The 22,549-nt window shown below is 47.4% G+C and overlaps 2 protein-coding genes across 5 annotated transcripts in view; one reads left to right on the forward strand and one right to left on the reverse strand.

The window, feature by feature from the left end:
* LOC146043039 (uncharacterized) overlaps positions 1-19,443 on the reverse strand; it is a 46,687-nt gene extending 27,244 nt beyond the window's left edge. Inside the window, exon 1 of one of the 3 annotated variants that reach the window (XR_014464099.1) lies at positions 19,243-19,443. The gene's annotated coding sequence lies outside the window, so the exon portion shown is untranslated. The remainder of the gene's footprint in view (positions 1-19,242) is intronic. The other 2 variants (XM_083163420.1, XM_083163419.1) reach the window with 2 other exon arrangements.
* The window catches only part of LOC146043040 (uncharacterized), a 28,111-nt gene continuing 24,944 nt past the window's right edge, over positions 19,383-22,549 (forward strand). The window contains exon 1 of one of the 2 annotated variants that reach the window (XM_083163422.1): positions 19,383-19,695. In XM_083163422.1, the coding sequence (XP_083019548.1) occupies positions 19,668-19,695 (28 nt within the window). In that variant the 5' untranslated portion in view covers positions 19,383-19,667. The remainder of the gene's footprint in view (positions 19,696-22,549) is intronic. The other variant, XM_083163421.1, reaches the window with a different exon arrangement.

The raw sequence follows: 22,549 nt of genomic DNA on the forward strand, positions 1-22,549 counted from the left end.
TTGTCAGGTCCCGAAGATGAGTGCAAATGGAAAAAAGGAATGTACCAGCGCGGGCTGAGAGATTTGTAAAAAAAAAAAAAAAAAAAAAAAAAAAAAAAATTATATATATATATATATATATATATATATATATATATATATATATATATGGAATGGATCCGGCACTCAGTATTTGTAATGCTGATGAATTACCTTAAAAGGATAAATGCTGCGGTGCCCTCAATTGTAAGTCCAAATCCTTGGGAAAGGGCAAACAGGTATAGGGAAGGATGGAAGCGGCACTCAGCAGACTGCAATTAAAAGGTCCTTTATTCCAACGGTTTCGGGGTTACCCCCCGTCGTCAGGGATGGACACAGCACACACAGAGATATAAAACAAATGGCAATATATACACCAGGGCACACCCCCCATCCCTCCCCTCCCCCCGCCCCAATCAGGCAAAGTCTGCACTCACCTGCCGGAAACGGGAGCGTCCCACAACGCCAGGGTGCCTCTAAAGATACTCATGGCTGCGGGCGTCCCTCGGGTCCAGCTAGCAGTCATGGATGCGTCTCCCTATGTCCCCAGGCTTACTCAGACAGCGAGTGTGCTGCGTGCAGACCGCCGGAAGCGCCAGCCTCGCAGCCGCACTTCCGCCAATCCTTCCCCACATACACAATCGCCAGTCACAAGATGGCCGCCGGGACTGTGACGCTCCATGTAACTGCCGGAGGGCAGAACATTGCTAGGCAACAAAAAGCAACAATAACAAAGCGGAAAACATAAAAAACATATTACCAATATAGCAAAACGGTGATTGGCCTGAATGCCAAAGTATGCTGGATACCAATACATATACATTAACCACCGCAATGAAACCAAGCAGAAAAACTGACAGAACATAACCAAGTGCACACAAATGGACCAGCTTATAAGATATAGATATGGCAAACAACGGAATCGACTCATAAAAACAAGTCGACACCGCTGTAAGTCATATCAGGCAGCAAAAGTCACACATATCAATGACATTAGAATCAAATATTTTAAAGCTACACAAGAAATAGCACCGTAGTACACATGTGTTGGGACATATGACCAAAAAGATATTAATCAAATACAGTATCCCCACAATGCAGTTTCACAGAAAACACTGAAGCCCCAGTGTCTCATTAAGGCCTCCCGGGGCCAACGTACCCAAGTTAAAGATCCATCTACTCTCACACTGAAGTAACTGTTTATTTCTGTTACCCCCCCTAAGATTTTTGGGGATTTGGTCAATTATAAGAGATTTTATCTGATTGACAGAGTGTTTTTGAGAGAGACAGTGACGGGCCAATGGTTGGTCACTATGCCCAGTCTGAAGGGCCTGATTGATGGCTGTCCTATGTAGGGCCATGCGCTCCTTGAATTGGCGCTGGGTCTTCCCCACATAGGACAAACCACAGGGACACGTGAGAAGATATATAACATATGTAGAACTGCATGTTAATGGAAATTTGATTTGGAACATTTTCTGGGTATGAGGATGTTTAAACTCAGACCCAATGGTCATAGTGCGACATGTAATACATCCCAAACATCTGAAACACCCATTTTTCCTGGTTAAAAAATGAGTAGGCACCTTTTTATCCCAGCCCGTGATGTCCAACTTCACCAGGCGATCCTTGAAATTAGACTGCCTGGAGTAGCTGGGCATAAGACGGGTGTTACGTAAAAGTGGCAGGTCAGGATCAGTGGATACTACAGGCCACCACTTCTTGGCCTGAGCCGTGGTGGTATTGCTATCCCAGGAAAATCGATTGACCCATGGGATCTTACCACTAGATGTATCAATTGTGGATTTCGGTTTAACCACTAGAGTGTTATTTCTAGGAGTGGCCAAAACTTTATCCCTAATGGGTATCAGGGAGGAGCGTGGATACCCACGCTGGACAAATTTGTCCACCATGTCATCCAACGCCCGGGGTACCTGGCATTCTTCAGATGTTATGCGCCTGACACGCAAGAGTTGCGAATACGGCAACCCCTTGCGCAGGGGCAGGGGATGAGAGCTGTTATGTCTCAACAAAGTGTTTCTATCAGTACTCTTTCTAAACAAAGCTGTATTCAACTGACCTTCAGAAAGAAAAATGTCAGTGTCCAAAAATTGGACATTAGTAGCGTCAATGTGTGATGTAAGCTGGATAACACTGCCACTATCATTATGAGAAGAAAGTAGAGCTTTCAACTCAACAGGATCTTTGGACCAAAAAATCAAAAGGTCATCAATGTACCGATAGTACAATGATATACCATCTCGTAAAGTGTTGCCCTGGAAGAACAACCCCTGCTCAATTTTATACATAAAAGTATTGGCGTAGGCTGGGGCCACTGCCGACCCCATAGCCACGCCCAGTTGTTGAATAAAAAATTGACCATTATACAGGAAATAATTCCTGGTGAGAACCAGGGATAGCAATCTAATAAACAGATCCAATGGTGGACCACTGTATAAAGGGTTGTCCTCGAGCAAACATCTGACAGCCTCCACACCTGCATCATGAGGGATACAGGTGTAGAGGCTGGACACATCAGCAGTGCAAAGACACGTCAGGGCAGACAAATCACAGGTAAGATGTAAGTCCCTCAGAATCACCAGTAGAGATGTAGTGTCCTTGAGATAGGCTGGTAAAGCTTGGACACAGGGATTCAAATAACAATCTAAAAATACAGAAATAGGGTGATACAGGGATCCCCTGGCCGACACTATAGGGCGACCAGGGGGATCCCTGAGGCCCTTATGTATCTTAGGTATGGAGTAGAACAGCGGAGTCACTGGGAAGTCCACTGTAAGGGCATTCTTCAAATCTTGTGTAATGTCACCATCCCTCACTGCTTTACTCAAGATGGAGTCAAGTTCGACCTTAAATCCCCAAGTGGGGTCTCTATCTAGGTGGCCATAGGTCTCAGTGTCACTTAGCAATCGATCACATTCCTTCTGGTAGTCCTCAAGGGCCAGGACCACCACAGCCCCGCCCTTATCAGCACTGCGAATGATGATATCCTTGCGGGCTGACAGGGAGTCCAATGCATCTTTTTCAGCCCTCGTCAAATTATGATGCATAGAGGGAGCAGGAGACTGTAGCAACTCAATTTGTTGGTCCATAAGGCGTGTGAAGGTTTTGATCGTTGGGTTACTTGAAATAGGGTCGAACTTGGATCTTGGAGCCAATTTCTTGAGTTTGAGGGGTATGTCGGAGGTGGATTCAACCTGATTGGCATTTGGCGGTTGTCTGCCAAAGTAATCCTTCAGCCGGAGGGCCCTATTCAACTTAAAGGTGTCAACTTTCCATTGGAAAGGATCCCCTCTACGGGTAGGAATGAAAGATAGTCCTTTTGCCAATACTTGGGTTTCCACCTCAGTGAGTGTAACTGATGACAAATTGAAGACTAGGGTTTTTTGCTCTTCGGAGAGCCTTTGCCTCTCTTGCCTGAGGTTTTGGCCTGAACGTCTAGTCCTCCTTCCAGTTCTGCCAAAGGATCCTTGGAATACATAGCCCGGGTTTGGGTCCCTAAAGGGAATTTACCACGGCTAGCATTGGAGGGCCCAGAATCTGTTCCACTCGTGGAATCACTCATATTACCTGGTTGTCTGTTACCTGTGGCCCTTGCACCACGTTTCTGATATGGTCGGGGTCTGCCCTGCGGCCTGTTAGGATTAAGCCACTCATAGACCCGTTTCTGGTCATAGTCGAGTTGAACCTTCTTTAGCTTGTCCTGTTTGAATGCAATAAGGTTAGCTCTGTAAGTGTCCATCTCTGCTTGTAATTTGTCTAGCCATTTGTTGCTGGTATCAGACGACAAACGTGGAGTGTGTATTTTCTCGAATTGTTCAACTTTCTGCTGATAAGCCTGTTCCTCTCGTGTGGACTCCTCTATAACCAATAAGAGGAGGTCCATGGAGCATTTATTCAACACCGATATCCATCGGCGACAAAAGGTGGCATTATGTCGACCGATGGTCGGAGTGTTTTTAACCCGGAACCCCCGGGGAATCATTTTACTCCTATAGTAGTCAGACAGGCTTATTGCATGATATTGAAAATCACACTCCCTCTGCTTTAAGCGAAGTAGTTGTTTAAACAGCGCTTCAGGCACTTCAGGGATGGCATTATCTTTCATACTCCTTTTAGAAAGTATAGCCTCTGCATCGGAGTCAGAGAGACTGAGACTGTCCATAACTTCCATCTGCAGGAATTCCACTGCCATATCAAGCTCTTGGCTTGCTGAAGTCATATTTGCAAGGCCTGTAAGCAAGTCGTCACAAACAGGGGCAGGAGATGGTGCACAGGTGGATGTGACGGTGAGCAGGTGTAGATACTGCTTGTAAATTAAAAGACAGGTGCCTTGATAGGAATTAACAGCTTGAACCACTGCGAAGACCAAACATATGGAATGGATCCGGCACTCAGTATTTGTAATGCTGATGAATTACCTTAAAAGGATAAATGCTGCGGTGCCCTCAATTGTAAGTCCAAATCCTTGGGAAAGGGCAAACAGGTATAGGGAAGGATGGAAGCGGCACTCAGCAGACTGCAATTAAAAGGTCCTTTATTCCAACGGTTTCGGGGTTACCCCCCGTCGTCAGGGATGGACACAGCACACACAGAGATATAAAACAAATGGCAATATATACACCAGGGCACACCCCCCATCCCTCCCCTCCCCCCGCCCCAATCAGGCAAAGTCTGCACTCACCTGCCGGAAACGGGAGCGTCCCACAACGCCAGGGTGCCTCTAAAGATACTCATGGCTGCGGGCGTCCCTCGGGTCCAGCTAGCAGTCATGGATGCGTCTTCCTATGTCCCCAGGCTTACTCAGACAGCGAGTGTGCTGCGTGCAGACCGCCGGAAGCGCCAGCCTCGCAGCCGCACTTCCGCCAATCCTTCCCCACATACACAATCGCCAGTCACAAGATGGCCGCCGGGACTGTGACGCTCCATGTAACTGCCGGAGGGCAGAACATTGCTAGGCAACAAAAAGCAACAATAACAAAGCGGAAAACATAAAAAACATATTACCAATATAGCAAAACGGTGATTGGCCTGAATGCCAAAGTATGCTGGATACCAATACATATACATTAACCACCGCAATGAAACCAAGCAGAAAAACTGACAGAACATAACCAAGTGCACACAAATGGACCAGCTTATAAGATATAGATATGGCAAACAACGGAATCGACTCATAAAAACAAGTCGACACCGCTGTAAGTCATATCAGGCAGCAAAAGTCACACATATCAATGACATTAGAATCAAATATTTTAAAGCTACACAAGAAATAGCACCGTAGTACACATGTGTTGGGACATGTGACCAAAAAGATATTAATCAAATACAGTATCCCCACAATGCAGTTTCACAGAAAACACTGAAGCCCCAGTGTCTCATTAAGGCCTCCCGGGGCCAACGTACCCAAGTTAAAGATCCATCTACTCTCACACTGAAGTAACTGTTTATTTCTGTTACCCCCCCTAAGATTTTTGGGGATTCAAGCTGTTAATTCCTATCAAGGCACCTGTCTTTTAATTTACAAGCAGTATCTACACCTGCTCACCGTCACATCCACCTGTGCACCATCTCCTGCCCCTGTTTGTGACGACTTGCTTACAGGCCTTGCAAATATGACTTCAGCAAGCCAAGAGCTTGATATGGCAGTGGAATTCCTGCAGATGGAAGTTATGGACAGTCTCAGTCTCTCTGACTCCGATGCAGAGGCTATACTTTCTAAAAGGAGTATGAAAGATAATGCCATCCCTGAAGTGCCTGAAGCGCTGTTTAAACAACTACTTCGCTTAAAGCAGAGGGAGTGTGATTTTCAATATCATGCAATAAGCCTGTCTGACTACTATAGGAGTAAAATGATTCCCCGGGGGTTCCGGGTTAAAAACACTCCGACCATCGGTCGACATAATGCCACCTTTTGTCGCCGATGGATATCGGTGTTGAATAAATGCTCCATGGACCTCCTCTTATTGGTTATAGAGGAGTCCACACGAGAGGAACAGGCTTATCAGCAGAAAGTTGAACAATTCGAGAAAATACACACTCCACGTTTGTCGTCTGATACCAGCAACAAATGGCTAGACAAATTACAAGCAGAGATGGACACTTACAGAGCTAACCTTATTGCATTCAAACAGGACAAGCTAAAGAAGGTTCAACTCGACTATGACCAGAAACGGGTCTATGAGTGGCTTAATCCTAACAGGCCGCAGGGCAGACCCCGACCATATCAGAAACGTGGTGCAAGGGCCACAGGTAACAGACAACCAGGTAATATGAGTGATTCCACGAGTGGAACAGATTCTGGGCCCTCCAATGCTAGCCGTGGTAAATTCCCTTTAGGGACCCAAACCCGGGCTATGTATTCCAAGGATCCTTTGGCAGAACTGGAAGGAGGACTAGACGTTCAGGCCAAAACCTCAGGCAAGAGAGGCAAAGGCTCTCAGAAGAGCAAAAAACCCTAGTCTTCAATTTGTCATCAGTTACACTCACTGAGGTGGAAACCCAAGTATTGGCAAAAGGACTATCTTTCATTCCTACCCGTAGAGGGGATCCTTTCCAATGGAAAGTTGACACCTTTAAGTTGAATAGGGCCCTCCGGCTGAAGGATTACTTTGGCAGACAACCGCCAAATGCCAATCAGGTTGAATCCACCTCCGACATACCCCTCAAACTCAAGAAATTGGCTCCAAGATCCAAGTTCGACCCTATTTCAAGTAACCCAACGATCAAAACCTTCACACGCCTTATGGACCAACAAATTGAGTTGCTACAGTCTCCTGCTCCCTCTATGCATCATAATTTGACGAGGGCTGAAAAAGATGCATTGGACTCCCTGTCAGCCCGCAAGGATATCATCATTCGCAGTGCTGATAAGGGCGGGGCTGTGGTGGTCCTGGCCCTTGAGGACTACCAGAAGGAATGTGATCGATTGCTAAGTGACACTGAGACCTATGGCCACCTAGATAGAGACCCCACTTGGGGATTTAAGGTCGAACTTGACTCCATCTTGAGTAAAGCAGTGAGGGATGGTGACATTACACAAGATTTGAAGAATGCCCTTACAGTGGACTTCCCAGTGACTCCGCTGTTCTACTCCATACCTAAGATACATAAGGGCCTCAGGGATCCCCCTGGTCGCCCTATAGTGTCGGCCAGGGGATCCCTGTATCACCCTATTTCTGTATTTTTAGATTGTTATTTGAATCCCTGTGTCCAAGCTTTACCAGCCTATCTCAAGGACACTACATCTCTACTGGTGATTCTGAGGGACTTACATCTTACCTGTGATTTGTCTGCCCTGACGTGTCTTTGCACTGCTGATGTGTCCAGCCTCTACACCTGTATCCCTCATGATGCAGGTGTGGAGGCTGTCAGATGTTTGCTCGAGGACAACCCTTTATACAGTGGTCCACCATTGGATCTGTTTATTAGATTGCTATCCCTGGTTCTCACCAGGAATTATTTCCTGTATAATGGTCAATTTTTTATTCAACAACTGGGCGTGGCTATGGGGTCGGCAGTGGCCCCAGCCTACGCCAATACTTTTATGTATAAAATTGAGCAGGGGTTGTTCTTCCAGGGCAACACTTTACGAGATGGTATATCATTGTACTATCGGTACATTGATGACCTTTTGATTTTTTGGTCCAAAGATCCTGTTGAGTTGAAAGCTCTACTTTCTTCTCATAATGATAGTGGCAGTGTTATCCAGCTTACATCACACATTGACGCTACTAATGTCCAATTTTTGGACACTGACATTTTTCTTTCTGAAGGTCAGTTGAATACAGCTTTGTTTAGAAAGAGTACTGATAGAAACACTTTGTTGAGACATAACAGCTCTCATCCCCTGCCCCTGCGCAAGGGGTTGCCGTATTCGCAACTCTTGCGTGTCAGGCGCATAACATCTGAAGAATGCCAGGTACCCCGGGCGTTGGATGACATGGTGGACAAATTTGTCCAGCGTGGGTATCCACGCTCCTCCCTGATACCCATTAGGGATAAAGTTTTGGCCACTCCTAGAAATAACACTCTAGTGGTTAAACCGAAATCCACAATTGATACATCTAGTGGTAAGATCCCATGGGTCAATCGATTTTCCTGGGATAGCAATACCACCACGGCTCAGGCCAAGAAGTGGTGGCCTGTAGTATCCACTGATCCTGACCTGCCACTTTTACGTAACACCCGTCTTATGCCCAGCTACTCCAGGCAGTCTAATTTCAAGGATCGCCTGGTGAAGTTGGACATCACGGGCTGGGATAAAAAGGTGCCTACTCATTTTTTAACCAGGAAAAATGGGTGTTTCAGATGTTTGGGATGTATTACATGTCGCACTATGACCATTGGGTCTGAGTTTAAACATCCTCATACCCAGAAAATGTTCCAAATCAAATTTCCATTAACATGCAGTTCTACATATGTTATATATCTTCTCACGTGTCCCTGTGGTTTGTCCTATGTGGGGAAGACCCAGCGCCAATTCAAGGAGCGCATGGCCCTACATAGGACAGCCATCAATCAGGCCCTTCAGACTGGGCATAGTGACCAACCATTGGCCCGTCACTGTCTCTCTCAAAAACACTCTGTCAATCAGATAAAATCTCTTATAATTGACCAAATCCCCAAAAATCTTAGGGGGGGTAACAGAAATAAACAGTTACTTCAGTGTGAGAGTAGATGGATCTTTAACTTGGGTACGTTGGCCCCGGGAGGCCTTAATGAGACACTGGGGCTTCAGTGTTTTCTGTGAAACTGCATTGTGGGGATACTGTATTTGATTAATATCTTTTTGGTCATATGTCCCAACACATGTGTACTACGGTGCTATTTCTTGTGTAGCTTTAAAATATTTGATTCTAATGTCATTGATATGTGTGACTTTTGCTGCCTGATATGACTTACAGCGGTGTCGACTTGTTTTTATGAGTCGATTCCGTTGTTTGCCATATCTATATCTTATAAGCTGGTCCATTTGTGTGCACTTGGTTATGTTCTGTCAGTTTTTCTGCTTGGTTTCATTGCGGTGGTTAATGTATATGTATTGGTATCCAGCATACTTTGGCATTCAGGCCAATCACCGTTTTGCTATATTGGTAATATGTTTTTTATGTTTTCCGCTTTGTTATTGTTGCTTTTTGTTGCCTAGCAATGTTCTGCCCTCCGGCAGTTACATGGAGCGTCACAGTCCCGGCGGCCATCTTGTGACTGGCGATTGTGTATGTGGGGAAGGATTGGCGGAAGTGCGGCTGCGAGGCTGGCGCTTCCGGCGGTCTGCACGCAGCACACTCGCTGTCTGAGTAAGCCTGGGGACATAGGGAGACGCATCCATGACTGCTAGCTGGACCCGAGGGACGCCCGCAGCCATGAGTATCTTTAGAGGCACCCTGGCGTTGTGGGACGCTCCCGTTTCCGGCAGGTGAGTGCAGACTTTGCCTGATTGGGGCGGGGGGAGGGGAGGGATGGGGGGTGTGCCCTGGTGTATATATTGCCATTTGTTTTATATCTCTGTGTGTGCTGTGTCCATCCCTGACGACGGGGGGTAACCCCGAAACCGTTGGAATAAAGGACCTTTTAATTGCAGTCTGCTGAGTGCCGCTTCCATCCTTCCCTATACCTGTTTGCCCTTTCCCAAGGATTTGGACTTACAATTGAGGGCACCGCAGCATTTATCCTTTTAAGGTAATTCATCAGCATTACAAATACTGAGTGCCGGATCCATTCCATATGTTTGGTCTTCGCAGTGGTTCAAGCTGTTAATTCCTATCAAGGCACCTGTCTTTTAATTTACAAGCAGTATCTACACCTGCTCACCGTCACATCCACCTGTGCACCATCTCCTGCCCCTGTTTGTGACGACTTGCTTACAGGCCTTGCAAATATGACTTCAGCAAGCCAAGAGCTTGATATGGCAGTGGAATTCCTGCAGATGGAAGTTATGGACAGTCTCAGTCTCTCTGACTCCGATGCAGAGGCTATACTTTCTAAAAGGAGTATGAAAGATAATGCCATCCCTGAAGTGCCTGAAGCGCTGTTTAAACAACTACTTCGCTTAAAGCAGAGGGAGTGTGATTTTCAATATCATGCAATAAGCCTGTCTGACTACTATAGGAGTAAAATGATTCCCCGGGGGTTCCGGGTTAAAAACACTCCGACCATCGGTCGACATAATGCCACCTTTTGTCGCCGATGGATATCGGTGTTGAATAAATGCTCCATGGACCTCCTCTTATTGGTTATAGAGGAGTCCACACGAGAGGAACAGGCTTATCAGCAGAAAGTTGAACAATTCGAGAAAATACACACTCCACGTTTGTCGTCTGATACCAGCAACAAATGGCTAGACAAATTACAAGCAGAGATGGACACTTACAGAGCTAACCTTATTGCATTCAAACAGGACAAGCTAAAGAAGGTTTAACTCGACTATGACCAGAAACGGGTCTATGAGTGGCTTAATCCTAACAGGCCGCAGGGCAGACCCCGACCATATCAGAAACGTGGTGCAAGGGCCACAGGTAACAGACAACCAGGTAATATGAGTGATTCCACGAGTGGAACAGATTCTGGGCCCTCCAATGCTAGCCGTGGTAAATTCCCTTTAGGGACCCAAACCCGGGCTATGTATTCCAAGGATCCTTTGGCAGAACTGGAAGGAGGACTAGACGTTCAGGCCAAAACCTCAGGCAAGAGAGGCAAAGGCTCTCAGAAGAGCAAAAAACCCTAGTCTTCAATTTGTCATCAGTTACACTCACTGAGGTGGAAACCCAAGTATTGGCAAAAGGACTATCTTTCATTCCTACCCGTAGAGGGGATCCTTTCCAATGGAAAGTTGACACCTTTAAGTTGAATAGGGCCCTCCGGCTGAAGGATTACTTTGGCAGACAACCGCCAAATGCCAATCAGGTTGAATCCACCTCCGACATACCCCTCAAACTCAAGAAATTGGCTCCAAGATCCAAGTTCGACCCTATTTCAAGTAACCCAACGATCAAAACCTTCACACGCCTTATGGACCAACAAATTGAGTTGCTACAGTCTCCTGCTCCCTCTATGCATCATAATTTGACGAGGGCTGAAAAAGATGCATTGGACTCCCTGTCAGCCCGCAAGGATATCATCATTCGCAGTGCTGATAAGGGCGGGGCTGTGGTGGTCCTGGCCCTTGAGGACTACCAGAAGGAATGTGATCGATTGCTAAGTGACACTGAGACCTATGGCCACCTAGATAGAGACCCCACTTGGGGATTTAAGGTCGAACTTGACTCCATCTTGAGTAAAGCAGTGAGGGATGGTGACATTACACAAGATTTGAAGAATGCCCTTACAGTGGACTTCCCAGTGACTCCGCTGTTCTACTCCATACCTAAGATACATAAGGGCCTCAGGGATCCCCCTGGTCGCCCTATAGTGTCGGCCAGGGGATCCCTGTATCACCCTATTTCTGTATTTTTAGATTGTTATTTGAATCCCTGTGTCCAAGCTTTACCAGCCTATCTCAAGGACACTACATCTCTACTGGTGATTCTGAGGGACTTACATCTTACCTGTGATTTGTCTGCCCTGACGTGTCTTTGCACTGCTGATGTGTCCAGCCTCTACACCTGTATCCCTCATGATGCAGGTGTGGAGGCTGTCAGATGTTTGCTCGAGGACAACCCTTTATACAGTGGTCCACCATTGGATCTGTTTATTAGATTGCTATCCCTGGTTCTCACCAGGAATTATTTCCTGTATAATGGTCAATTTTTTATTCAACAACTGGGCGTGGCTATGGGGTCGGCAGTGGCCCCAGCCTACGCCAATACTTTTATGTATAAAATTGAGCAGGGGTTGTTCTTCCAGGGCAACACTTTACGAGATGGTATATCATTGTACTATCGGTACATTGATGACCTTTTGATTTTTTGGTCCAAAGATCCTGTTGAGTTGAAAGCTCTACTTTCTTCTCATAATGATAGTGGCAGTGTTATCCAGCTTACATCACACATTGACGCTACTAATGTCCAATTTTTGGACACTGACATTTTTCTTTCTGAAGGTCAGTTGAATACAGCTTTGTTTAGAAAGAGTACTGATAGAAACACTTTGTTGAGACATAACAGCTCTCATCCCCTGCCCCTGCGCAAGGGGTTGCCGTATTCGCAACTCTTGCGTGTCAGGCGCATAACATCTGAAGAATGCCAGGTACCCCGGGCGTTGGATGACATGGTGGACAAATTTGTCCAGCGTGGGTATCCACGCTCCTCCCTGATACCCATTAGGGATAAAGTTTTGGCCACTCCTAGAAATAACACTCTAGTGGTTAAACCGAAATCCACAATTGATACATCTAGTGGTAAGATCCCATGGGTCAATCGATTTTCCTGGGATAGCATGACCACCACGGCTCAGGCCAAGAAGTGGTGGCCTGTAGTATCCACTGATCCTGACCTGCCACTTTTACGTAACACCCGTCTTATGCCCAGCTACTCCAGGCAGTCTAATTTCAAGGATCGCCTGGTGAAGTTGGACATCACGGGCTGGGATAAAAAGGTGCCTACTCATTTTTTAACCAGGAAAAATGGGTGTTTCAGATGTTTGGGATGTATTACATGTCGCACTATGACCATTGGGTCTGAGTTTAAACATCCTCATACCCAGAAAATGTTCCAAATCAAATTTCCATTAACATGCAGTTCTACATATGTTATATATCTTCTCACGTGTCCCTGTGGTTTGTCCTATGTGGGGAAGACCCAGCGCCAATTCAAGGAGCGCATGGCCCTACATAGGACAGCCATCAATCAGGCCCTTCAGACTGGGCATAGTGACCAACCATTGGCCCGTCACTGTCTCTCTCAAAAACACTCTGTCAATCAGATAAAATCTCTTATAATTGACCAAATCCCCAAAAATCTTAGGGGGGGTAACAGAAATAAACAGTTACTTCAGTGTGAGAGTAGATGGATCTTTAACTTGGGTACGTTGGCCCCGGGAGGCCTTAATGAGACACTGGGGCTTCAGTGTTTTCTGTGAAACTGCATTGTGGGGATACTGTATTTGATTAATATCTTTTTGGTCATATGTCCCAACACATGTGTACTACGGTGCTATTTCTTGTGTAGCTTTAAAATATTTGATTCTAATGTCATTGATATGTGTGACTTTTGCTGCCTGATATGACTTACAGCGGTGTCGACTTGTTTTTATGAGTCGATTCCGTTGTTTGCCATATCTATATCTTATAAGCTGGTCCATTTGTGTGCACTTGGTTATGTTCTGTCAGTTTTTCTGCTTGGTTTCATTGCGGTGGTTAATGTATATGTATTGGTATCCAGCATACTTTGGCATTCAGGCCAATCACCGTTTTGCTATATTGGTAATATGTTTTTTATGTTTTCCGCTTTGTTATTGTTGCTTTTTGTTGCCTAGCAATGTTCTGCCCTCCGGCAGTTACATGGAGCGTCACAGTCCCGGCGGCCATCTTGTGACTGGCGATTGTGTATGTGGGGAAGGATTGGCGGAAGTGCGGCTGCGAGGCTGGCGCTTCCGGCGGTCTGCACGCAGCACACTCGCTGTCTGAGTAAGCCTGGGGACATAGGGAGACGCATCCATGACTGCTAGCTGGACCCGAGGGACGCCCGCAGCCATGAGTATCTTTAGAGGCACCCTGGCGTTGTGGGACGCTCCCGTTTCCGGCAGGTGAGTGCAGACTTTGCCTGATTGGGGCGGGGGGAGGGGAGGGATGGGGGGTGTGCCCTGGTGTATATATTGCCATTTGTTTTATATCTCTGTGTGTGCTGTGTCCATCCCTGACGACGGGGGGTAACCCCGAAACCGTTGGAATAAAGGACCTTTTAATTGCAGTCTGCTGAGTGCCGCTTCCATCCTTCCCTATATATATATATATATATTAATATATACACAGAACGGTATCCTTTACAGTGTATTTATTTAATAAGGTTATTACTTAAAAAGCTGTATCATTTATATACTTGTAAAAATATATATAAAATAAGGGGGGTACAGTAAAATGAGTGGACATTCAATGCACATCACAATTACAAAGAATAGTCCTGAAGAAGCTGGGTGTTTGCCCCAGAGAAACGCGCTGAGGTTACAGGTTACACCATCCTTCCCATCAGAGGAACCTAATTTACCAACTGGACTATGCATCGGAACAGTATTGGCCACCTGGTTATCTGCTATCATGGGACTACAACTTAAGATGTCCGTGTGGTAATATGCATATTTGTATGCCTTTTTCACTAATGTAATTGTGATGTGCATTGAATGTCCACTCATTTTACTGTACCCCCCTTATTTTATATATATTTTTACAAGTATATAAATGATACAGCTTTTTAAGTAATAACCTTATTAAATAAATACACTGTAAAGGATACCGTTCTGTATATATATTTTATTTTACAAATCTCTCAGCCCGCGCTGGTACATTCCTTTTTTCCAAGTCCAGGAGCAGAGCATTTTCTCCCGCATGGAGAGGGTCAGGTAGGTAAGTATGAACTGCAGCATGCCCTCTGACTGCACTCCTGTCACTGACCTCGCTGCTGTCCAGAGAATAGTGTCAGTGTCCAATGAAGATTATCTTCCGTGCGGCAGATCTCCGGGTTGAAAAGCTGCTAAGTGACCGAGCCAGCCCAGACTGTACCTGTCTCTCCCACCTCTTAGCCGCAGACTCTCCTCCCATCACCCGAAGGAAGAGCTGCTGCTGCCAGGCCGGTCTGAATCCTGGACAGTCCGGGACAGCCACCCGTCTGGCAACAGAAATCTTGGGGCCCGGTACACTGATCTATATACGGGCCCCCCAACCCACTGCACCTTGCGACACACGGGATGAGTTTAGCATGTCATGAATTGGATCCCTCCAGCAACAATACTGATGACAACTACCAACAGAAGACTGGTGTCGTAATGCTAACATCCATTATCCCACCTACGGTATCCCTAGTGTAGGTAATATGAGCAGTGCTAGCGTGGGGGTTAGGGGAGTTAAGATGCCATACACTACTGTGATTTTGCACGATTCCGACGCATTGGGCTGATAAATTGTGTAAATCGCATGGGTTTGATCCGCAGTCCCGTACGCATCAGATCAAAGCCCCTAGCTCATAAGTGCTGCACGTAGGATCTGTGGGATCGGACAGCCTCTGGCAGCACTTCTTGGGATTGCTCGCGAAATATCGCATGTGATCCGGGGAGGTCTTTGGCGGATCAAGAGGATAATGCGTGACTTTAGGGTTCGGCTGGGGGAAAGGGGGTTAGGGAGGGACAAGGTTATTATGTTTACCTGAACCCTGTCAAAATTCTGTCCTACGGGAAGCCAGAGTCAGTATTCTGACTGCCGACATTCAGACCACCCAACACGCACTGCCTCCTTTATATTATACCAGGCAGTAAAGCCCACAATATATATTTATGTAAATAATAATGGCCACTGTTCACATAACACAAATTGTAATAAATACAGCAAGCTCATGCAGAGAGACCTCCCATTTATACTGTAGGATGGATACTCTCTGCCCTCGTGTCTGAGGCATCTGAACATTGCGCTGCCCTGATGGTTTATATAGAAAGTGCAACGTATTTGGCATGTAATAGTGCTGGGGAAGGGGGATTTTACCAGGTGACTGAGAAATAAAGTGTAGGGTTAGTGCATGCATGGTGCCCCTGCAGATAACTGGGGGTTGTACGGGACCCAAACCCACATACAGTACTGTACAAGATGACAGATTCCCCTCTCCCCCTTATATCCTCCACACTGGTCATTACACCCATAATAATAACTTGCCATGCTGGATGCTGCAGCTGGAAAATACTCTGCATTCCTCTGTCTGCAGGGTCAAAGGAGTCACTCTAGGAGTAAGGGACCATCTGCAAACTGCTTGCCCTCAAGTGTAATCACTATCAGCAGTGTTAGATTACACGGTACTTGTGTAGTTTCACGGCGCCGCCGCACGCAGAGTCTGTCTCTGATACTTGGCAGCCTGCCAGAGGCTCGCGTGCCGCTCTAGCTATAATGTAACGTGATGTAATGTAGCGCTGCGCGTGCTACTCTAGCTGTAATGTAATGAAATGTACCGTGTCAACAGGACACAAACGGGGCTTCTAAATCGCACACCGCTACCAAAGGGGGTGTCCCCAATGTAGACGCTAACATTTTAGCGTCTGAATTCACACTCCCGGCACTTCGCGCGCACAGTCTGCTGCTTAGCCCAGCGCGGACAGCGTAACGTAGTCAGTCAGAGCGCTACGCAGCTAGCGTAGTCAGTCAGTAGTAGCACTGTGTGAGAGACGGAGGTGTATGATGGCAGTGGTGAACCTGACTATGGCGATGGAGCGTCTGACGCTGTTCAGTCTGCCGCAGACGGAAGAGGAGGCGGTGGCTTTCCTGCAGGCCTGCCAGTTCCTGCCGCAGACCCAGACCTGCCCCAATGGCCACCCCATGAGGCTCAGCGTCAAAGAGCGCATGTGGCGCTGCCACATTCGCAGCTGCTGCAAGAAGGTGAGCGTGAGGTCCGCGCAGTGGTTTCGGGGGGTCTCACCTCAGCTTCGTGACCCTGATCCGCTTCCTGTATTGCTGGGCAGAAGAGCTGACCAGCATTAAGTTCTGTGATCGGCAGCTGAACATCTCACAGAAAACTGCCGTGCAGTATAATAATCTGATGAGGGAGGCCTGCACGGTGGACCTGCTGGCGCAGCCTCAGCGGCGAATCGGAGGCCCGGGTCATATCGTCGAGGTCGACGAGAGCCTCTATGTCAAGAGGAAGAGCAACGTGGGACGGCTCCTGCCCCAGCAGTGGGTGTTCGGGGGAATCTCCAGGGAGACCGGGCAGTGCTTCATGACTGCGGTGGAGCGGCAGGATGCGGTCATCCTGATGGCTGCCATTGAGGCCCATGTTGAGCCGGGCACCACCGTCTACACGGACTGTTGGAGGGCCTACAACACCGAGCAGCTCGAGCAGGCCGGTTACCTGCATGGCAAGGTCAATCATAAGTACAATTTTGTTGACCCGGACACTGGGGTGCACACCCAGACCATAGAGTGCCTGTGGGGCAGCTGCAAGTGGCGCAATAAGCGCCAAAGGGGGACCGCATGCCATCACCTGGACTCCTACCTCCAGGAGTTTATGTGGAGGCATAGTTTAGGTGCCCAGGACCCCTTCCAACGCATCCTGCATGCTCTGACCCTGCTCCCCCTGGTCGATGAGAGCGCCAAGCCGGCCGACTCCTCTGCAAGTGCTGGCGGTGACGACGACGCACAAGCTCCTTCCTGTTCTACCGACCAATCATGACTTTTTAATTAATATTAGACTGTTCTTTACGCCAGCGGTTCCCAAACTGTGTGCCGTGGCTCCCAGGGGTGCCTCAGGACACAGGGGTGCCCTGGGTTGGTGGTCCAGGACCAAACCAAATTATTAATGGTTAGTTATTTTTGAGCAAAACCAGTGCTGGTGTGTACAATCAGAAGCAAATCCTGCCCTTTACCACATAACTGACACTAAGAATCGCATATAAACACAATCTAATTATAATTTTTTTGGCATAGGGGAGCCGCGAAAAAATTCTGATGCTCTAGGGTGCCGTGATTCAAAAAAGATTGGGAACCCCTGCTTTACGCTGATTACCTACATGTTATTTGAATCATTTATATCCTCAAGTTCTCTTCAAGTTAAATTTCAACTAAAAAAAAGATAACAGTTGCCGAAAATGTCGTCATTACTGTCTCAGGTGTGTGAGTGTGCAGGTGTGAATGTGTTCCTGAAACAGCACCACTATCCACGCCAACCCGAAGCGTGGCGAGCGCAGCGAGCCCCGCGTGGGGTGGCGGTACGCGTCCTACGACCTTTTCATACCCCCACTATCCACGTCTGCGTGGAGAATAGAAAGTGTGGCGAGCGCAGCGAGCCCCGCGAGGGGACGCGGACACCTGTGAAGCCCGCGAGGGGACGCGAATACCTGTGAAGGTATCCGCGTGCGCTTGCCACGCTTCGGGCTCGGTGGCTTGCTGCGCTCGCCACACTTTGTATTCTCAACTCCACGCCGACGTGGATAGTGGGGGTATGAAAAGGTCGTAGGACGCGTACCGCCGCCGCTCGCCATGCTTCAGGTTGGCGTGGATAGTGGGATTTACAAGGTCGACAGCTGTTGCGTCAACTAGTGGCACTGTGGGCAGGTTTTAATAGTGTACCCCTAGACCCAGCTAAATTTAGATGCTTTAGCGTCTAAATTTAGATGTACCACTACACCCAACTAAATCCAGACGCTTTAGCGTCTGAATTTAGATGCCCCACCACCTTAGCGGCTTGCAAGGCGCCTGGATTCAGACGGTTTTGCGTCTAAATCCAGAAACCCCGGCTTCTTAGCGGCTTGCAGGGGGGCGCCTGGATTCAGATGCTTTAGCGTCTAAACCCAGGCATCCCCACCCCGCTTCTTAGCGGCTTGCAAGGTGCCTGGATTCAGACGGTTTTGCGTCTAATTCCAGGCACCCCCCTCCTTCTTAGCGGCTTGCAGGGAGTATTAATCCAGAGGCTTTAGCGTCTAGATCCAGACTCCCCCTTCTTAGCGGCTTGCAGGCAGTCTGGATTCAGACATGGGGGACACCTCCTTTGACAGCGGTGTGCAGTTTAGAAGCCCCGGCACGTCAGCTTTGTGCCCGGGGTGTCCACTTTAACATGCCCCCGTTGTCAGCGCTGCTCAGGCGCTGCCTATTTCACTGTGGAACTACAAGTCCCACAGTGACCTGTCAGTGTGCTGCTGCTGCCTGGCCGCTACGCTGTTAACGTAGCTGTCAATACGTAGCTTACAGCTAGAGCGGCACGCGCACAGTTAAACAGAGCCTCTGGCAGGCTGCCAAGTTTCAGAGACAGACTATGCGCGCGGTGGCGCCGTGAAACGACACAAGTACCGATTACACTTATAAAGTGGCAACAAGTTTTCTGACTGTCCCTTCCTCCCTGGTGCTGAACACTTTTTTTTGAGGAAGAAGAAAAAAAAAACATGTCAGAAATGACAGGGGATCACAGGCTACTGCCTGGGCCCCTTTGACCCTTGGGGCCCGTCACAGGTGACCCACTTGACCCCCCCTGTCGCCGGGCCTGCCGTCCGGACCTCAGCATTGCTGGCCAAGGGCTGCCGGACTCATGGTGGGCACCTCTAATTTAAGGCATCAGGCCGAATCATGATGAGGAAATCACACCTTACCTTCCCTCCAGTACGGGGCAGTGCCCCTCCCTCCTGCCAGCAGCTGCGTGGCGGCCCCCGGCTGTGATGGGAGAACAGAGCACCCACTATAAACCTTTATCTGTACTGGGAATGGACTACAGCGGAACAATAACCAGACATCCTAGGAACTACATATCCCGGCATGCCATACACTGGTTCAAAAGTCCGCAACTTTATTAGATTGAGAACGGCGTCCGCAATGCAGTAACGTTCCCTCAGAACGTCACGAACAGCGGGGTCTCTGCACATGCGCAATGACAGAGATGAGGCTAAGCGAGTGCAGCCTTCCCGGGGGATTCTGGGTAGCGAAAAGCAGTGGGTTTACAAGCCTACCTGTGTGCTGCGCTACGTGTCAGCAGGTGCTCCTGGCCAGTCAGAGAGGGGGATAGAATGAAGTGGTTCTAATGTGTACCCTTCCTGTGACAGAAGCTGGTAAGAGGGGGCTTGAACTTTAAGTGGGGGTTTTAACCCCTTCACGACAATTGACGTATATATACGTCATGGCCGGGAAGTACTTCCCGACCGTTGACGTATATATACGTCATGGCTTAAAACTGTCACTGCGTCTAGAGACGCAGTGACAGAGGGACGATGTCTGCTGTCCCTGACAGCAGACATGTCCCTGCATGCCCAGGGGGGGCTGCGATGCCGCCCCCCCGTCGCCGATCGCTGTGATTGGCTGTTCAGTGTGAACAGCCATTCACAGCGTTTTCCTGTGTCACCGGCGAATAACGTTCGCCGGTGACACGGGATCGGAGGTGATTGGTGCTGTAAAGTACAGCACCAATCACCGCGGGGTGTAAGGGTGACACTGGTGTCACCCCACCTCACCCCGCCCGCCCCCAAAGGCCGTGATTGGTCCGTCGGACCGACGGACCAATCACAGCCGTGGAGGGGGGTTTAAACTAACGGTGACTGCACTGCAGACGCCATTCCGGTCTGGAAAAGCGTGCAGTGCGGTCACCGTGCCCCACCTGCCGCCTATACTGACCAGAACCCTTACCTGATCATTGATCATTGATATTGTGACATTTTGTGACATCCTGTGCTGCATCTTGTGCTGCATCTTGTGCTGCTGCGATTTATTAGATAGATAGAGAGTTAGAGAGAGTTAGAGAGAGAGAGATAGAGAGAGATAGAGAGGCCTAGTGCTATATTTTGTGCTGCTGCAGTGTGATAGAGCTATAGATAGAGAGATAGAGAGAGATAGAGAGAGAGAGATAGAGAGAGAGATAGTGACAGATTGTGCTATATATTTTTTATATAACTGAAAGAGATAGAGAGAGATAGAGAGAGATAGAGGCCTAGTGCTATATTTTGTGCTGCTGCAGTGTGATAGAGAGAGATAGAGAGAGAGAGATAGAGAGAGAGATAGTGACAGATTGTGCTATATATTTTTTATATAACTGAAAGAGATAGAGAGAGATAGAGAGGCCTAGTGCTATATTTTGTGCTGCTGCAGTGTGATAGAGCTATAGATAGATAGAGAGAGATAGAGAGAGAGAGATAGAGAGATAGTGACAGATTGTGCTATATATTTTTTATATAACTGCTGCAGTGTCATAGAGTGATAGATAGTGAGAGATAGAGAGAGATAGTGATAGAGTGCTAAATTTTGTGTCGGCTGCCCCCGCCTTTTTGTGCTGATCACTATATCTGAGGTGATCAGCAACTTTTTGGGGGTACAGAGGTTTTTTTTTTTTATATATACCTGTCAGTACCACCAAAGGTTGTGCACCTGCTGCCCCTCACTGGTAATCAGTGTCGCATCACTGATCACCTTTTTTTATTTTTTGTGAGTGCTGTGGGGTCTTTTTTACATTTTTTTTTTACACACACTGTGATTTTGTGTGTGTCCTGTGGCCACTGTGCACTGATCAGTGACGTACATCACTGATCAGCTTTTTCGGCACAGGGTTGATCTATTTTTTTTTTTTTTTGATCAAATTCCTGTTGCCTTTGAGCGCTGTTCAGTGACGGACGTTACTGACCAACATCTGTGCTCAATTTTTGGCGCAGGACCTTTTTTTTTTTTTTTAACCCCTTCCATTTTTTTTTTTTTTAACCCCTTCCATTTTTTTTTTTTTTAACCCCTTCCATTTTTTTTTTTTTGAACCCTTCAATTTTTTTTTTTTTGTATTTTTTTTTTCTGCACTACATACACAATACACACTACATACCCCCTGGGTTGAAATAAAGTTTGTACCCCCCCCTACACTATACACGTGTTGAAACATTTCACTACCAGTAACACAAAAATATAAATGGCATCCCAAATGTCATCCCAAATGTCGTCCCAGTCATCCAGGAGAATGTATTCGGTGGAGGAGGCATATGCCATGCTTGCATCTGACTCTGACACAGCCAGTGAGGCAAGCGGGGAATTTGAAGGATTTGTCTTAAGCTCCTCTTCCTCCTCTGATGATGAGGGACCCCCTCAAAGACGCCCCCGTAGAGCAGCTGAGACCCCCCCCCCAATAATTGATCTCGTATGGACCCCACCACCAGACAATTTTGAGCCCCAGGTTCCTGAGTTTTTGGCCATCCCAGGAATCCAATTTGATTCAACAGGTCTCAGAGAAATTGACTTTTTCAAATTATTTTTCTCTGATGATTTTATAAATTTAATGGTGGACCAAACTAATTTATATGCCCAGCAGTTTATTGCTCAAAACCCCACGTCATCATTTGCTAGGTGGACCCCTGTAGATGCAGTAGAGATGATGACGTTTTGGGGTCTGGTGTTACATATGGGCATAGTAAAAAAGCCACAAATTAGGCAATATTGGAGTACAGATGTTCTGTACAGCACCCCATTTCACCGTATGGCCATGCCCCGGGCTCGTTTTGAGGCAATCCATAAATTTATACATTACACCGATAATGCACAGTGCCCACCCAGAGATGATCCCACCTTTGACAGGCTATTCAAAGTCAGGCCGGTCATTGATCATTTCAGTGCCAAATTTGCAGAGCTATACATCCCTGATAAATGTATTAGTATCGACGAGTCCCTTATACATTTTAAAGGAAGGGTTAAATTCCGCCAGTACCTTCCCAGTAAGAGGGCAAGGTATGGCATAAAAATGTATAAGCTGTGTGAAAGCACCACAGGGTACACCCACAAGTTTAGGGTATATGAAGGGAAGGATTCAAGAATTGAACCACCAGAATGCCCCCCCTCCCTCGTAGGTGTTAGTGGAAAAATTGTCTGGGATTTAATGCACCCCTTCCTGGATAAGGGTTATCACCTCTATGTGGATAACTTTTACACCAGCATCCCCCT

This window comes from Crinia signifera, chromosome 19 (genome assembly GCF_055691185.1).
Source record: "Crinia signifera chromosome 19, ASM5569118v1, whole genome shotgun sequence".
NCBI classification, from domain to species: domain Eukaryota; kingdom Metazoa; phylum Chordata; class Amphibia; order Anura; family Myobatrachidae; genus Crinia; species Crinia signifera.